Genomic DNA, 19,552 nt, shown 5'->3' on the forward strand with positions numbered 1-19,552 from the left:
ATGAGAAGATAATGAAAGAAAAGCAAATATGTGACACAGCAACAAACAACAACCACTTAATCAAAATTGCTCCTGTCTCGGGACAGCCCCATTACAGAATGTGGCGTTAATCATTATCGGGTGCTGAACCCTTTTTGAACATGGTCCAGTGGAGTAACAGTACACAATAAGCGCAACATAACTTTGCTTTACTTTAAAGATTAATACAAAGAATAAATACATCAAACACATACAAAGAGGGGACGTGGACTGGAACTTGTAGATCCCAACAAAAAAGACATTAAGTACAGAACTGAAAGTACCCGCGTTACTAGTTCAAAGCCAATAACACCTTATATAAACAAAAATCATGCATCTCAGACTAAATTAACATTCAGTACACATCTAACATCCAATGTATTTAGAAAAGACGTCATAAACAGTCGGGAAAAAGTATTTAAAGTAACTTCCTTTTGGTAAATTTCTGCAAAATATTTAGAAAATTCTTGATTATTCAACAAAATAATGTTATCAAGATATTGCAATGTGTTCAATTAAATTCAGCTAAGACGGGTCTTTACTGAGGTTGGTCGAAAACTCTGATTCATAACAGTCCAAACACAAGTCTGGTGCAATAAGTGCCAATATGAATACATATAACCTGCATGTAAGCTTTGTATAAGTATGTATATAAACTCGTCATAGATACCAGGGTTAAATTTTGTATTTATGCCAGACGCGCGTTTCGTCTTCAAAAGACTCATCAGTGACGCTCGAATCAAAAAAGATAAAAAGGCCAAATAAAGTTCGAAGTTAAAGAGCATTGAGAACCAAAATTCCTAAAAGTTTTGCCAAATACAGCTAAGGTAATCTATTCTTGAGGTAGAAAAGCCTTAGTTTTTCAAAATTTCATAAGTTTTGTTAAACAGTTAATTTATAAATATGACCATAACAATGATAATTCATGTCAGCACAGACGTGCTGACTACTGGGCTGATGATACCATCGGTGAATTAAAACTCTACCAGCAGTGCATCGTCCCAATAAACACATCATAGATACCAGGGTTAAATTTTAGATTTTATCTATAACTCTGAATAAAGAGATTCTAACTGTCAAAATCAAATTGATCTTTGTCCTAAAGATAGTATGCACAGTGTAAGTTGTAATCCTCTCTATAAATGGCCTTTTTAAAATTATTTGGTAAAGAAATGTATTTTCGAATGGCCTTCATGTCGATTAATTACAATTATTGTGAAGACTTCTTTCCTCCACATTAGCTCAATTAGTGACTGTTTAAACCATTGACTAATCCTAACAGCAACAACATTGGACCTAAACTTTGATAATTGAAAAAGACAATGCTGTACAACGTTCTGACGTTAAAAAATACTTGCACAATGTTCTCTCATACCAAATAAATATTTCAATTCAAACAAAATAAATTCCATGACTACCAGCATAGAGCAATTTTCTTTGCCTATGCTACTTTATCATACAGTCTCGATTTTTTTAATATCAGTATCTATTTGCTAGATGTGTTGATCCCTCGCGATCGCAATACATTGATGTCGTTATGTGTTCATTCACAATTAGTTGTATTGTGTGTTGTCGTAATAACAGTCAGGATCCTAAATAAATTTTTTTTTTCATCTATGCAAATACATACATACATAACATATAATGGATTGTTGAAAGAAAATGTATTGATTAAAGGATGTTTATATAAATGGATCTCGTTTTAAATTCTAAATTTCCCACAGCCGTTAGATATGTTTACTCTGTATTTGTACAGTAATAAAATCGATCTGGGTTCATTCATGGCTTAATTATGCGTTTTGTTATAATTCTGACTCGATACTCTTCTTTGTCTGTTGATTGTTTTGTCATATTTATTAGAACCAATTGGAAGAGTATTATCTTTTTGGATGAACAGTGAACATCTATAGCTTTGGTTTAATATTTAAAAACTTGGTGGTTTAGCAAATTTAGCATTTTGTTGAAACATAAAACTAAATAATGAAATTCCGGAACAATGGATTATTACTACAGTTGCTTACATTCACTAACATTGTTCACGCACAGACAAGTGCTGATTTGAAAGCGTTACATACAGATTTATTCAATAACTACAAAAAAGAGGTGATTCCAATAGAGAATACATCTAAACAGTTAGAGATAGGTATCGTTTTTTACTTGACGTCGTTGAATTCATTTAACGAGGTAGAAGAAAGCATTTCTGTAACAGGAGCATTGTATACCAATTGGACAGATCCGGACCTCAAGTGGAATTCAACTATGTACGGAAATGTGGCTTTCACTGTTATTGATTCAGACTCTGTATGGCTACCATCAATGTTTCTTGTTAACAGAGTCGACTCAATGAATCCTGTTGGAGATGATGTTAAATTCCCGGCGATGATTTCATACACAGGACAAGTAGCTTACAACACTGGTGGAATTCTAAATGCTAAGTGTCTAACTGATATATCAAAATTTCCATTTGACAGACAAACGTGCACTCTTGTTTTTATTCCATGGGGGTTCCATGCGAAGCTACTGACACTAAACTCCCTTTCCGACAAGGCTCTATTGAGTTTTTTCACACCACATTCGGACTGGAAACTGGAGGATTATTCTTCAAGAACTGCTATATATAATAATCACAGTCTATTTTACGTGGAACTTACGATTAAACGCGAACCATTATATTTCACAATAATGATCATTGTTCCAACTCTTTTATTTTCGTTATTGAATCCTCTGGTATTTGTACTTCCGGTCGAATCTGGAGAACGCGTGTCTTTGTCAATGACTCTTCTATTGTCGTACACAATATTTTTAACTCTTGCTTCTGCGTCCATTCCGACTTCGTCAAAACCAATGAGCGTCTTATTGATAGTAATGATAGATATGATCGGAATCAGTGGAACAATTGTGATTGGCACTATCGTCAGTGCAAAATACTTCTATCTCGAAAATGACAAAAACTTAGGATATGTAATGAATTATTTTATTGAGAGATTGAATAAGAGGAAGAAAAGTGTTGAACAGATTGATGAAAATAATGAACTTCTTAAAAAAGCAAAGTATGGGTCGGCCGTAGTTGATTCCTTGATTTTCTATGGAACATACATTGCAATTATTCTTATATTTTTTAGTTATTTTTCTTTTGTGGTTTTTTAAATATCAACTTGACTTATTTAATGGACTCAATTACGTCTTCAAGTCCTTTTTTTTTTTTTTTTGTAATCAGTTTTGCTATTTCGTATTTTTCTTAGGCGACAAATTCTTTACCAAGACACCGATCGGAAATGACACAAAGGTTAAATGCAGTGAACATGTTCAGTTACAAAGAAATTCACAATTATAAATCTGGACATATGAAAATGAAGTTTAGGTATGAACTATCCTTTAAATTCTTTCTATATTTCAGTATAATATTAACCAAGTACATGCTTATATTAAATACTAGTATGTATGCATATTTTCTGTATCGAACTCGTGCTTAGAATCGAATAAACAATTAAACGCTGTAAACGTCTAAAATAATTGGGATATTGTGACAATGTACAATAGCACTCGTACTTTGTGGAACTTCCAAAACATACATCATAAGTTATCCTTAAGATAGAATTAATCGATTCCCATGATCGCCTCTACCACTCGCGAGTCATCGTAGAGCAGCAGATTATAACAATTGGATAACTCGGTTTAGTGCAAGCCATATTCATTACCAAAAATTAAAAGTTTCACTATTTGTCCCCTTATTTTATCGCCTTTAATTAATAATGATATATCATTTGTTATTCGACATTTTTCTCTTATCTCAATACTGTTATATACAGGAACAAATATTGTATACTTCAAATTAAATCATTAATACTTTGATGTAAATTCGATAATTCTAATACTTTGATATATAACAAGTCATATACTTGTATGATAGTCTATATCCGGGTGAGAGACTTACATATCGATAATAGAGATTAACTATACAGTTACGTAGACCGTACTTTGACCCTAGAAGACTTTCGGTGTAAAAGCGAGGATGGATGTTACTCACTGACGAACATTTCGGTTATCTCTTAAGTTCTAAAAAAATCAGCTCTACTACCAATTCATCTCTTATTCAATTGGATTGTTCTTCATTTTTACACCATTCCAACTAATGTTTAACAAGCGAGAATTTACACAATGCACACTTTTTGCACAGCGTAGCTGTAATGGGCGATGGGACATGGATCAAACTTGATTATCGCCGTTTACAGAATATATTTTTTAACATCTTAAAGTATTATATCAATTATACAAAATACAATACTACCTTTTGTTATAAAAATTAACCATGAGGCAGACTGAAATATTTATGACTTTATTAGAGTATTTTTCTAGACGAATATTCCGGTGAAGGAACAATTTTAAAAAATGAATATCAATTGTGTTTATTAATTAGACTGTATTGTAAACATATATTAACAAAAAAAAACATATTCATGTCTTTATTAGAGTATTTTTCAAGTAGAATATTCTGGTGAAGGAACAATTTCAAAAAATTAATATCAATTGTGTTTGTTTATTAGACTGTATTGTAAACATATCTTAACAAGAAAAACAAATCGAATGGTTGATACGTTTGTAATTAAAGGCAACAGTAGTATACCGCTGTTCATAATTAATTCATAAAACAATTGAGAGAAAACAAATCATGTTTACAAAACAAAAGAGAAAGAAACACATAAACTATAACAAGGAAACAACAGAACAACAGAAACATTGAATTGCAACAAACATCAATATACATAAAATTGGACTATTGTGGATTCATTATTATTCTTTGAACACCAATTTTCGTTGGATGCTTTGATATAGGTGAACGACGAAATTAAATGTTCAACAAAATAGAAATTTTACACAAGAGTTATACATACCTTGTCAAAACCGCGAAATCAAGTACCCACGAAACTGCAGTGTTTCCTTAATCCACAAAAAAATGATATCCATATAACTAAATGAAACAGCAGTATTTAATAACAATTGACATATTCCTGACTTCGTACAGAGCATTTTGAGAAAAAATGGTAGGTTGAACCAAGTTGTATGTACAAAACATACAAAGGTCGACCCATTTTCTTAAAACTTGGATGTGTAAACTAGATCAATTAGAAATAAAAATAGAAAACAAAATACATAATGAAATAAACAACCAATCGAGGGAATTCATATGTGAATCAATCCCGTCTTTCGGTAACTCGTATCAACAAAAGACCAATTTGCTGGAACATTTTTCTGTTTTTCAGTAGCTTAGCTCTTCTATCAGTAATTTTGTTTTGTTAAGCTAGTTATTAGAAATTATTAAATTGTTATCAGCTGAATGCCATTATCGAATTATTTTTCTGATCTAAATATTATTGAGTAATACTTTCATAAACTAATATTGTGTTGTCTCATTGGAAAACATATTGCTCCTATTGCAGCTTGCCATGCAATAGAAAAGGATAGAAATATAAAAGAAACCGAAAACTTCGAACAAATGCATAGTAAATGAAATTTTGACACAAACAAGAATTCAAAGTTATTGACACTTGTTCATGAACAGATACCTTACTAAATAAAAAAAAGACTCATACAGTGCTTATTTCGTACCGTACACAATCTCTATATTTTAAGATCAACCTATTTAAATAAAGGTTTTAGCCAATACTTTATCCGATTTGATAATGATTAAGAATTGAAATATTGTTTTAATATATTTATCCTTAGAAATATCATTCTAGGTTGATTTTCTTTTGATGTCAAACAGTAATTGTCTTTTGTTTGATTTTTATTCAGCATATTAAATATCAATAAATATTAATTGACTTGTAATTTTTTTTTCATTTGCATTCTGTCTAGTTAGTCTTTACGTAGCAAATATTTGAAGAGAGATATTATTAAACAGAATAAGAGTGTCGTTGCGATTGTAAAAAATGAGGACAGAAATTACGCGATTAGAATAAAAAAAAACACAAGATCTTAAGGAGGTTTGATACTCAGTTTCAAAATAACAAACCTTTCATAACACAAGTATATATTGATAAAGGGTTAAAAAAAGGAACCAAAAGAGCAAAAAGAGCAACAAAAAAACATAGGTCAATGTGCTCGTGTTCGAGATATAAGCCATTGGAATTTTGGCGGGAAAATGTTCTCTCTTGATTTATCATAGCTTTATCATTGACAAGTTTAAGTGCTCAAAAACTAAATATCAAGGATTCCATCAGACTTTTACAGATTGTTTATAATTATACATGTAACAGATTTATAAAAAGAAAATGGGGGTCAATGGGCAAATGTTTTTAAAACATTCAAATGGATCAAACCAGAGGATACCAAAAATCTGACAAAAATTCCAAAACAGAACAAGCGAACATCCTTAACTGCAAAACAATTCATTCTTTATCTTGTACTTGTCATGTAGTATATTTAAAGTAACTGCTGATTGTATTTCAACATTTAGGTAGATTACCGTACCAATAATAAAACAAACGATGTGATATAGATAATGGTTTAATTAAGAATAAGAGACGACACAAAGTTAACTGAAATATTTAAAAAATATTCTAGGTTATAACATAATAATTTAATTTTGGATGTAACGCGTCTTCTGATTGGCTGACGTTATTTTGTTATGAGCCCATAGACATAATTTAGTCATGTGACCGTGACGTCATCAACGTTTTTTCATGGTTTTCTACGGTTTAAAATGGAATTTAGAATTAAATTATAAGAAATGACTGTAATATTTTTTCTGTCTATTCGAAATAACATAAAAAATGTGGTGCACACTGTTAAATAACCCGCTACGCGCTTTATTCAGTGTGCACCAAATTTTTATGTTATTTCTTCATAGACAGAAAAAATATTACAGTCATTCCATAATTAGTTAAGAACTAAAATTTACACAAAAGCTATTTTTTATCTAGGCTATCAAAATTATTGTTATTTTATATACCTTCATATTCTCTTTTAGTGATAAATAAGGTCAAAACATTTCCTAAAAATGTCGGTTTCTCGGATATTACATCTTTAATACAAAACATTTTGGTTCAAAGATAAACATAAGCAGATTTTTATCAATGCAGTTGGAATATCTTTTGAACAAAATATTAGAAATAAAACATGAATTAGATTTTCATAATGATAGAAAGAATAATTTTGTTGGTTTATTCATCTAAATAAAGAATTCATCAGTAACTTGTTCATCAAAATAATAAAAGTAATCTTTATGCATAATTAAATCCAACGTCCTTTTAAAAAGGGTTCATGTACTCGTTCTACAGCTAATGATTGAAATCAGTTGAAAATGTAACGTTTCCTTATATATCACTGGTTCACGTTGCAAGAAAAAACGTTATACTTTGGCGACGTCATTGTCTCCCCTGTAATTCTATTATATCATTCAATCAATGTAGACCTCTGAATACTTATTTATACAGAATATCTCAAATACAAACTCAATTTTGAACTAAATACTACGATAATACAGCTTCAGTAAGCGTAAAAAGAAAAGCAAACAATAGGAACATTTGATTAAAATTCCAATAAAAAATTGCTTAAATGTTTGAAGCTGAAATTGATTTGAGACACAATTGTTAATAATAATTGCTTGAACTGAAATGCAAAATGTTTAACCATTTCCTGTACTTAAAGCGTACGTTATATCAGTAAGGATGAAACAGTTTTGAGAATGTTATTATCATGTGATGCAGTTCTCAGAAAGATGTGGTTTCCCCTTTGAACATCGTTGACAGCCACGGTCGATGATGAGGATTCTTTCACAGTTTTGGAATTGCTATATCCATTGTTGGTTGATACATAACTTGCTGCAGTCATCAAATACCAACAACTCTGTCTTCAACCATGAGTTCCGTTGTGGTCTCGTTGGTGTCAATTGTCCAGAAAACTATGACTTGTCCAGAGAAAGGTGCAATGTATATTCCATCATTTGGATTATAATGATTTCCCCGGTCGGTCTGTCAAAAATAACAGTCACCTCATTGATTACATCTTTCATGCTCTCGGATAATATAATATAGTATAATATACTTTTTTAACATTTGGATATTTTAAATAATATGGAGGTATGAACTTCCCCCTTAAATCTTTAACTTTATAATTGGTACATATACATATATAGTGGTACACATCCCCAAGACCAGCTTTACAAAGAAGACAAATTCTCTCATTTCGTGGTACATTTCTCCATCTTCCTGTTTCAATGGGAAACTTTGTATTACATACCCTTAATTTACATATATTTACTCTATAACCCCGCCTTAATTTTAACAGATATGGTTCTAAGCAAAACTCTTCTTTAAAGTGTAAATAAAATTCCCCTCTTGATGAGTTATTTATATCAGAGAACCATTTTTGAATAAACTGGTCCTGGAAACGCTGCCTCACATTAGTTTTAATACAATTATAATCAACTTGCTCCGGAATATTATATATTTCACAAAAGCCACAGTCATTAAACACAGATTTTACATAGTTAAACCATTTGAAATTATAACCTTCATGCTCATGCATGTACCAAAGTAACTTGTACAGTTTACCCGATCATTTTTTATCGTTTGTTGCAAGCTTTTGCCAAAAACATACCATTTTTATCTTGATCTGCAGTTCAAGTGGAAATCTTCCAAGTTCTCCATACACCATAAAACTTGGCGTAGAGGATCGCACCCCCAAAATGCGCTTACAAAACTGTAAATGTAATTTTTCAATATTATTTTTATTTTCAAATCCCTATATTTCCGAAGAATATGTCAAAATAGGAACCACCAATGCATCAAATAATTTTAACCGTAAATCAATCGGGAGTGATATATTTTGTATCTTCTTGTAAAGAGCATAAAGTGCTTTTTGAGCTTGGTCTACCAGTTTTTTTCGAGCTTGAAAGAAATTTCCGTTGTAATTAAACAGCAGACCAAGATAAACATATGAATCCTTTATTTCAATAATTTCATTACATAGTTTAAAAGTAACATTCTTATTAAACTTTCTCTTTGAAATAATTACAATCTTAGTTTTTGATACATTCACAGTGAGTTTCCACTCAAAACAATATTGCTCAAAAACATTCAGAGCCTTTTGCAACCCTTCTGCCGACTCCACAAAAATAATAGTGTCGTCGGCTTACAGAAGAATAAATAACTTGATATACAAATCAAGATTCTCTGTAAATTTTTCGTTCATAAATGTTAGACCTTCCACAGAGTTTTCATCCAGATATTCTTCCAAGTCATTCAGGTATAAGGCAAAGAGAAAAGGTGACATTTTTTCTCCCTGTCTTATACCTACCTCACACGGGGAAAAAATATGTTTTTAGTTCTCCATTTTTAACACAAGACTTATATCCGTATACATGCTCAATATAACTTTAAACATTTTCCCACCAATGTAATATTTTAATAATTTTTGCCATAGTCCCACCCTCCACACTATATCAAAAGCTTTTTTAAAATCTACAAAAGCGCAAATAATTTCTTTCCTGAACTCAAATATAGTGAAATTAAAGCATGCATGATAAACATACTATCTTGGACAGAATACCTCTTACGAAAACCACCCTGGGCATCAGTTATAATCCCGATCTCGGCTGACAGAGCATTAAGTCTTGAATTAAGTATAGAGGTGAACACTTTTCCTAAATTCGATGTAAGACAAATAGCTCAAATATACATATACTTACAAGACTACACGAAATTGGCAAAGGGTTAAATATTTCGCAGTGGTGTCTTGGCAAAGCTTTGTTTGGACTTGTTTGTTTGCTTTTTGACCTTGAATGCTTGTCCCTAATATTTTATCAACTGTGCATTTGCATTCAGATATCGCACATCAAATTTATTCGTTTATAGTGTATTAATGTATGTTTTTTGATTGAATTAAGCCTGCCAATTGATATTTTATCCTGTGTTTTTCTATGTTGTGATCTTATGCTATTGTTTCAGAAAAAGGGAGAAGGTTTGGATCCATTAAAACGTTTAATCCCGCTGCAAATGTTTGCACCTGTCCTATGTCAGGAATCTGATGTACAGTAGTTGTCGTTTGTTTATGTAATTTATACGTGTACGTTTCTCTTTTCTTGTTTTTTTTATAGATTATACCGTTGTTTTTCCCGTTTGAATAGTTTTACACTATTAATTTTTAAGGGGCCTTTATAGCTTGCTGTGTGGGCCAAGGCTCCGTGTTGAAGGCCGTATCTCGACCTATAATGGTTTACTTTCATAAATTGTTACTTTGATGGAGAGTTGTCTCATTGGCACTCATACCACATCTTCCTATATATATAATAGTATACCTTTGTTCAAATACCGTTATTACAATTTTTAACTTTTGTTCTCCTACCAACAATTAAAATTGTTTTAAAGATTGCTAAAGAAAGTGATTTGGGTTAAATCTTACGCGACCTCCGTAACAAGACTTTTTTCATGTAGTCTTGTAACTATATAAAGATATAGTCATTCAAGATTTTTATTTTTTTCTGAACAATTTGGTTTGTTTTCTCAACAGATGTTTACATCACAAAAGACCAAGATGTACTTTACGTTATATTATCTTAGAGCATGAAAGATGTAAGCAATGAAGTGACTGTTATTTTTGACCGACCACAGATTAATCCGGGAAATCATTATAATCAGAATGATGGAATATACATCGCACCTTTCACAGGAAGAATTAAGGCTTTCTGGACAATTGGCATCAACGAGACCAGGAGAACTGAACTCATGGTTGAAGATATCGTTTTTCCCATGAATAAAGATACAAGACAAAAAGGAAATATAAATTATAAAATAGTTGCACAATTGTGATTGAACGGAAATACTACAAATATGTTTCCTCTCTCTTGAGAAACAACAAACTTAAAAATATAGAGTTCTTCGACCATTTTTGTTGAGGCGTATTTTAACTAGCACGTTCTATTGAGCAGTATGTTTCAAATTTACATTATTTTTGTGCGGATATTTTTGTTGACTGATTGCAAAGCAATTCAGAATGATGCAGAAAACAGTATCATTGTCGATCTTGTAAAACAAGTTGAAGATTTAGAAAATAAATTGAAAAATTTAAGTGAGTATAACACTTATTTTACTATAATTTTTCGTTTGGTTTTTGCTCATTATTTAGTATTTCCGTATTTTTAAACTTTAAAATCTTACACAACTGTCATACAAGTGAGAGTTTTCGCTAGCTATAAAACTAGGTTTAATCCACCATTTTCTACATAAGAAAATGCCTGTACCGAGTCAGGAATATGACAGTTCTTATCTATTCGTTTGATGTGTTTCAGCTTTTAATCTTGCCCTTTTCTTGGGAACTTTCCGTGATCAGTATAGAAGGCTTCTGATGATTTGTGAAGTAAAATTATACCCTTAATCCTCTAAGTGTATAGGTTTACTTATATAACTTTGTCTGTCCGTCTTCCGGAACAATATTTGCAAATTGCTCTGTTTTTATAAATAAGAATGATAAGATATTTGATTGGGAATTGATAATATGTGTAGGACTCTAAAGTTCGATGGGGACGCTTAAGTACGATGGTCACGCTAAAGTACGATGGTCACGCTAAGGTGCGATGGTCTACGCTAAAGTGCGATGCTTCCATACGCTAAAGTCCGATGGTCCTCGAAAATATAAACGTTAGAGACATAGTTCCATAATGACGTTAACAGTCGTTTATACAAACTAAAAATGAACAAACTGGAAGATAGATTAGGAATATGTTATTAACAATTTCTACACCAAATGTCAATGACTTACGAGTAATTGATTTAATTTAACCGTTCCTTGTCGGCTGAATCACAAACGTTATTTTTTTTTCGAGTGCTGGAAGAAGGACTTGTATCCTACAGTCCACCATTTTACTATATAAATAAATAACAGTATACGGATACATTCGAATCATTGTTTATGCGGCAGTTTACTTTGTGATCCCCGTTAAAATGCCGTCGATTTTAAGGAAAAGTAACGTCGGTATAATGAAGATACATGTTTTCATGCGTGAACTATAAATTTTCTGCTAAAACATTACATTGTTAGAAAATAAAACATGTATTTGTACTCGCTGCGAAAAAGTAGAAAGCTCGGCAAACTTTGCATTTCTCTCGCATTTAGATTAAAGCTCATACAAATAAATTTTGCATATTCCGACAATGAACGAATTTTGTATTTTTAATTTTCAATGACAAATGTAAGGGAGGTTGTAACATTAGGGTGAACGGCAATCTACACCAATTATTCAAATAACAATATGCTCTGAATTGTTAAAAAATCAAATATCAATTACATGAAATATAATATTTTCAAAACATAAGTTACCTTTATAGCAATTATTTCTCGGTCGGACTTGTTAATTTAGAAACAATTACTTCAGCCTTCCGGTAAATGGTAAAGCCTATCACATATGTTATACCTTAGCATAATAGCTTTTGCAAAAAGACTTTTTAAACCACGATGTTTTAATACTTTGAATCTTACCCTTTGGACCATCACACTTTAGCGTGATACACCATCTTACTTTAGCGAACCATAGATATGATAGCTATTATATCAATGAACGAACAAACATGCAACCTTCGCACTTTAGCGTGAGACACCATCGTACTTTAGCATAGACCATCACACTTTAGCTTGACCATCGCACTTTAGAGTCCTACATATGTAAGTTGAAAAACAAATTTATAATACTGTGGATTCATTTATTTTTGATTGTACCAATTTTCGAAGTTCGAGAAAAAACTTGCAATTTCGTGGATATTTGATTTGTTGGTTTTTCCATTGTCTGCTTACAACCTTATAGAAAATTGTAATTCGTTGAACATTTAAATGTGTGGTTTATCTGTACCCTCGAATTCCACGAAAATTGGTACCCCACGAAAAATGATGAATCCTCAGTTAAATGATGCAACCCATTATTATATCAGCTATACAATAACTTACTTTTTGTTGATACATTTTTTTTATCATATGTTTTTAGTATTGGATTTTTATTTCTTGGCTTGTAGGGAAAGAAGTAACTTCTTATATATTCTGAGCAACAAAGAGCCATTGCTTATTCAAATCTGTATTCGATAAACGTATTGTCATACCGTACCGTTAACACAATTGCAAACCTTTGTTCCGCAGCCAAAACTCGAGGAAACTTTGGAGCATTGCTGAATTAAGAGATAATTAGAAGGAAGTGCTTTGTGTTAAATCTTATACGACCTTGCATGATTTTTTTGTTTTTTCAGACTTGAAACTCAAGAAACAAATAGTTTTATTTGGCAAAACTTTTATGAATTTTCGGTCCTCAATGCCCTTCAACTTCGTACTTTATTTGGCCTTGTTAACACGTTTTTTTATTCGAGCGTCACTAATGAGTCTTGTTTAGACGAAACGCGCGTTTGGCGTAAAAATAAAATTTCAATCCTGGTATCTATGATGAGCTTATTTGCAACCACTGGGTCGATGCCACTGCTGGTGGAGTTTTAATTCCTTGAGGGTATCACAAACCCAGTAGTCAGCACTTCTGTGTTGACATGTAGTAACATTGATATGTTCATAATTAAAAATTAGCTGTTAACAAAACTTTGAATTTATGAAATATTAAGGTTTTTCACCTCAGGAATAGATAACCTTAATTAGGTGTAGTTGGCAAAACTTTTAAAAATTTGTGGTCCTCAATGCTTTTCAGCTTCGTACTGTATTTGACCTTTTTAACATATTTTGATTCGAGCGTCACTGATAAGTCATAGGCGAAACGCGCGTCTGGCGTAAATATAAAATTTCAATCATGGTATCTATGATGAGTTAATTGACAACCACTGGGTGGATGCCACTGCTGGTGGAGTTTTAATTCCCCGATGGTATCACCAGCCCAGTAGTCAGCACTTCTGGGTTGATATGAGTTATCATTGATATGTTCATAATTAAGAATTAACTGTAAACAAAACTTTGAATTTTTGAAATGCTAAGGATTTTCAATCCTGGTATCTATGATGAGTTCATCTATACATATGTATTTTAGTAAGTGATTTTTTTCTGAATATTGTGTGTTTTTTTTTGGTTTTTTTTCAACAGGCGATTACATCACAAAAGACCAAGATGTGCTTTACGTAACATTATCTGAGAGCATGAAAGATGTGAGCAATGAGGTGACTGTTATTTTCGACCGACCTCAAAACAACCCTGGAAATCATTATAATCAGAATGATGGAATGTACATTGCACCTTTCTCTGGAAGAATTATGACTTTCTGGACAATTGGCACCAACGAGACCGCAAGAACGGAACTCATGGTTGAATACAGAGTTGTTGGTACACTAATGACTGCTGCAAGTTCAGTAACAACAAAAAATAGATACACCAATTCCAATACAGTCAAAGAATCCTCATCATCGACTGTGGCTGTTACCGATGTTCAAAGGGGAAACCACATTTTTCTGAGAACTGCATCAAATGATAATCACATTCTCAAAACTGTTTTGTCCTTACTGATTAGACGTACGCTTTAAGTTTAAGAATTAGAAAAAAAACTTTCCACGTCTTTTGTCTGTGGTGAAAAGTTGATTCTTTGGCAATCAAACGCTTGTTGCTTATTTTTGGGTGATGACTTTTCATTATTTATCAAATATTCCTGGGGTTTTATTTTGTGTCTCTAAAAGCCTTTTGAAAACAACAGTTTTACTGATTCTATAAAGATGCAACACCAACAAAATATTGATTAAAATTGCATGACCTAGAATATTCATATTACAAAATTGACAAATTAAGTAGCAGTGTAAGTACTGTAAGAGGTTTATATTCAGAATATGAAAGTTGGAAATGATTCATACAGATATGTGAAGTATTAACTTCATGTCTATATTGAATAGTCTCAGGGAAATACATACAATTACATTTTATAAAAAAAAATCTACTATCAAAATTCATGTATCAAGTTTTTGTTTCGACATAAGGAAATGCCTGTACCAATTCAATATTATGACAGAAATTTTCGATTCGTTCGATGTTTTTTTCCATTCGTTCGATTTGTTTGAGTGTAGTAAAGATGTTCAAGTTACCAGTATGGAGCGTGTTTTTGATACTTTACTTTTTAACTATCTACCTTTCATTACGGTATTTGTTCATATTTAGAGTGTGCAAATAGTTCACATTTATATTTATGTTAAAATGTCATTAATTATGATCATTTGATTGGATTTGGGTAAATTTCTATTTTTGGGTTTGTTACCAAAATGAAATTTTTTATAAATACATGGAAAACAGTTTGTTTAAACGACGATTATTTAAAAATTATATGAATACCTGAATAAAAATGTTCTGTTATCTACAAAAATGTGACATTGATTAAAGGTTATCGAGATCTTAGACGTGTGGGGCTATGTGCAGTTTTTAATCTATAGAAATTATTGAAATGTATTGATATTAATTTTTAAATTATGTTTTTACATATCGCAAAAGGAATTTTATTTCCGAACTCAAAAGAAAATTAGAATATGATATATTAAATGTTTGAGAAACAAAAAACCCTCAAACTGCATACGGAATTCCCACATTAATTGATCAATATAATTTATCAAGTTTATCCATGGATATTTTCTTTATTTACGAACATCAAGCATAAAGGTCATGTGAATTCATCAGTTAAAAATACAGGAAAAATATACAGTTCTTAGACATACTAATGGTGTAAGGATATATATTTTACAAAAAATCAAAGAAACAAACGGAAAAATTGTTAAATTATCGTTTCCTTGCCCCGAAAACATTGTACTTAAGAAAATTTCAAACACAATATCATTGAATCAAAAGACCATTTGACTGAAAACGTATACTTTAAAATCAGTTTGGTCGGATCACTAAGTAGATCAAAATAAAGCAAGGGTTAGATGTTCTTGATTAAATTAATGCCTGATAATTATGACGAACAACATTATTACTCACTAATATTTAGAGCAGTTAAATAATCAACAAATACAATCTTTTTGAAATTAGATTTCGGTATTTTTGTTATACTTTCTCCCCTTCTTAACAATAAGAAATTGTTGACATAGACCTAGGCTTCGAAAATTAGAAACATTATCTTGATGAGAATGTTAAGGCCCGCCATATTCGTTATGTCCCTGTACCAAGTCAGGCGCCTTTAGTTCAGTGGTTGTTGTTGGTTCATGTTCGTCATATTTGTTGTTTGTAGATTGTTTTGTTATAAATTAGACCGTTAGTTTCCACAAACGAATTGTCTTATATGTTAATTGTCGGAGCTATAAATAAACTACCATACGATATTGTTTTTCTCATCGTTGAAAGCTGTACCGTTACGTATCATTGCTTACATCCACTACATTTGAACTTTGGTGGTTAGTTGTCTCCTTGCAATTATATCACATCTCCATATTTTCATTTTATTTTAGTTTTTTTTTTGTTATTGAAAAGCATATCGAATTATCTGATCAAGACTGATGTACACATAGAACAAACACTATTGACAAAGGATAAATATGCATGAATAGCATTTCCATGTCGAAAATAGGATTCAATGCACAGTATTAACAAGCTACCTAAACGAAAAAGTGTCGACAAAAAAAAATTGAAATTCAATGTAAATTGAAAAGGGGGAACTCATAAAAACTAACGAAACAAATGAAAAACACGTGTCATATTCTGCCTTGATGCAGGCCTTTTTCGAAGAAAAACGGTTGTAACATTTCTCACTAGAATGACATGTGTTAATGTGCCGATAATTGAGATGAGGCAGACAAATTCAATACATCTAAACAAAAAATTCAAAAAAACATACAAACAAGTTTGACAAAGACGTTTACAATAAAAAGTGTAGGTGATGATAAATCTGATAATGATTCAAACAAAAAATCATTCTGAGATGATAGTATATAAACATAATAAAGGCCGTAGAAGTATGCACTTTCCCAATTAGGAACAAAATTAATTGAATATAGATACAAGGGTGAATAAATTGAAACCAATTAAGTAAGAAACGTCGTTTGTCTAAATCACACCAACTAACCAGCAACAGGAACGCCAAGAGACCAAAACCAAAATACCCGATAGCTACTCAAATACTGTAAAAAGTCACACGACCGAAAGAAATATATAAACACCTGGACTATTTTTTTTTTGCTAAGACATGGATGACTTTCCAAAGTCTTAATAGCAGCTACAAGCCCTTGGTTATCGTATATGAGTTGAGAAATGTATAGTCTATACGAGGGGTGAACTTGGTATAATGCTGCTTATGTGAGAGAGAGAGATTATTTGAAACTTTATTTCATCTAGTTTGCAACTTTGATACGTATACGACCGCTCTAGTCACATTCGGTGTTTATGCTTCGAAATGAAACAGAGACAGCTTAATGAGTGAGGCGAAGGACATACAAACTCATAACAATCATGCCGAAAAAAAAACATACACAAAACCCAATTTAAAAATACTTCATATGAGAAACTCCATCAAAAACTGGAAGCAACCTCATGTGGTCCGGAAGGGTAAATAAAGGCAACAGTAGTATACCGCTAATTAATAAGAAGATCCTGATCCACATGTAGTAGCTGTCGTGTTGGTTATTTCAATGTCTAGTTCAGAAGCATATATCAAGGGGACCCAATAAAAACAGTTGGGATTGTTATTTGAACTAAATTGCGATTAATTCACAAATGAAATTTCTGAGATTGGTTGTTAAATTTCTTCTATACATATCTATATGTTTTTCTAATTTTATTTGTAATGTAAAGGAAATCAAGATATAAGTTTGGTCGAACACATCAGTTTTAAGCAAAAAGGGCAAACGTTGGCATGTTTTGTATTTAAATGTTAACAGAGACTCTGAATAACAAACAGAATTGGTATTCATTCATTTAAAATTTATTACATTTATAATTAACAAAATAAGTACAGTTTGGCACGTCGTTGTAAATGTATACCATATAACAAAAATTGTAATCACTAAGCATTTGTCCAGCAGAATAAGCAAATATTTATGGCATCTTTTCCATTTATCAAGTTCAGGAAGCTCGTGAGAAGGAAGAAATGATCATCGTGATACATAAAGATGTCAGCCAAACAAAAATTAAAATCCACAAGAATATTAAAACAAATCTATGCTACGTTTATGGAATTTGCGATTAAAGTTTACCCTGTGATAGGTGGAGTCTACATTTTGTCAGGAAATGACAGACATAAGTAAAAATATTAGGATCATCAATGGATTTTAACACTTCCTAGATGTTAAACCTTACACTTAAGACATTGATACGAAAATAGACATTTATGTTTTTTCCGACGTAGTCGGTATAGTTTCGGTTTGTGCCCTTTGAATTTAAGGACGCTTAACTATGGCAACAGAATACGCATGCTCTAAAATCCTTTCTGTGATTGGACAAAATGCTGTCATGGGGGGTGATTTGGTTGTGTTTGAAAAAACGTCTCGTTAATTATATCGTGATGGAAAGCAAGTGAAAAAACTATAAATATTTGAACTAGATCTTACAAAGATTTATATTTAAAATAATTGTTTCTCCAATAGCTCTTTGCATCCGTGACAGCTGTTTATTTGGGACAATTATATAATTCTTAATGTAAACTTTGTTGTACGAACGTACATGACTTTAAGAACGCACCTACGCATGTGAGATTTCCGCGGGGTTTTGGTGAATGTAAACAGAAAGATACGAGGACCGAGAATACTGAACACAAACAGAGAAAACGTTATTTAAATGGTATCTTTGTGCTTCTGAAGGTTATCGAAATGATAGTTTTAAACATATTCTCAAATTTAAATACGTCGGATATATTTTTTAAAGATAGTTCTTGTTAAAAGAGGGACGAAAGATACCAAAGGGACAGTCAAACTCATAAATCTAAAACAAACTGACAACTCCATTGCTAAAAATGAAAAAGACAAACAGAAAAACAATAGTACACACGACACAACATAGAAAACTAAAGAATAAACAACACGAACCCCACCAAAAACTAGGGGTGATCTCAGGTGCTCCGGAAGGGTAAGCAGATCCTGCTCCACATGTGGCACCCGTCGTGTTGCTTATGTGATTACAAATCCGGTAAATAGTCTAATTCGGTAGGTCATATTCATGAAAGGGAAGGGGATTGTAGTTACGACGTAAGGAACATATCCGATATCATTTGTGAAACGGTTATTCCATAACGGTCAACCAACTCGTGATGGCGTCCGTAAAATTTACGAAGGGATGATTTCAACTTCACTATTTGGAACTCTTGGTTTAATAGCTTCCTTGTGAGCAGCAAACCTCTATCAAGAAAATCATGATAGGAAATGCAAGCACGGGAATATCGTATCAATTGGGAGATATATACCCCGTATGCAGGTGCTGCTGGAATGTTGCTACTTAGAAATGGAAAGTTCACAATTGGAAAGCAGAAATCATCTCTTTTGTCGTAAAGTTTTGTTTTCAACCGACCCTCATTGTCAATTTCTAGATGTAAGTCAAGATATGAAGCCGACTTAATTGTATCTGTAGTATCCTTTATCTCTAGTTCGATTGGATAGATGCG

The 19,552-nt window shown here is 32.0% G+C and overlaps 1 protein-coding gene and 1 long non-coding RNA gene across 2 annotated transcripts; both read left to right on the forward strand.

The window, feature by feature from the left end:
* Positions 1-1,918: 1,918 nt before the first annotated feature.
* Positions 1,919-3,788, forward strand: LOC143078058 (acetylcholine receptor subunit alpha-1-B-like). Its single transcript, XM_076253055.1, has one exon. The coding sequence runs from the start codon at positions 1,999-2,001 to the stop codon at positions 3,163-3,165; it is 1,167 nt and encodes a 388-aa protein (XP_076109170.1). The 5' UTR covers positions 1,919-1,998; the 3' UTR covers positions 3,166-3,788.
* Positions 3,789-10,924: 7,136 nt separating this feature from the next.
* Positions 10,925-15,997, forward strand: LOC143079242 (uncharacterized). The gene is made up of 2 exons (XR_012979365.1): positions 10,925-11,088; positions 14,080-15,997. It is a non-coding gene; the product is annotated as an uncharacterized LOC143079242 (long non-coding RNA).
* Positions 15,998-19,552: the final 3,555 nt, after the last annotated feature.

This window comes from Mytilus galloprovincialis, chromosome 6 (genome assembly GCF_965363235.1).
Source record: "Mytilus galloprovincialis chromosome 6, xbMytGall1.hap1.1, whole genome shotgun sequence".
NCBI classification, from domain to species: Eukaryota; Metazoa; Mollusca; class Bivalvia; order Mytilida; family Mytilidae; genus Mytilus; species Mytilus galloprovincialis.

What these genes read in the sequence shown, in the direction of transcription:
- LOC143078058 (XM_076253055.1), top strand. Translation starts at nt 1,999, where the DNA reads ATGAAATTCCGGAACAATGGATTATTACTACAGTTGCTTACATTCACT.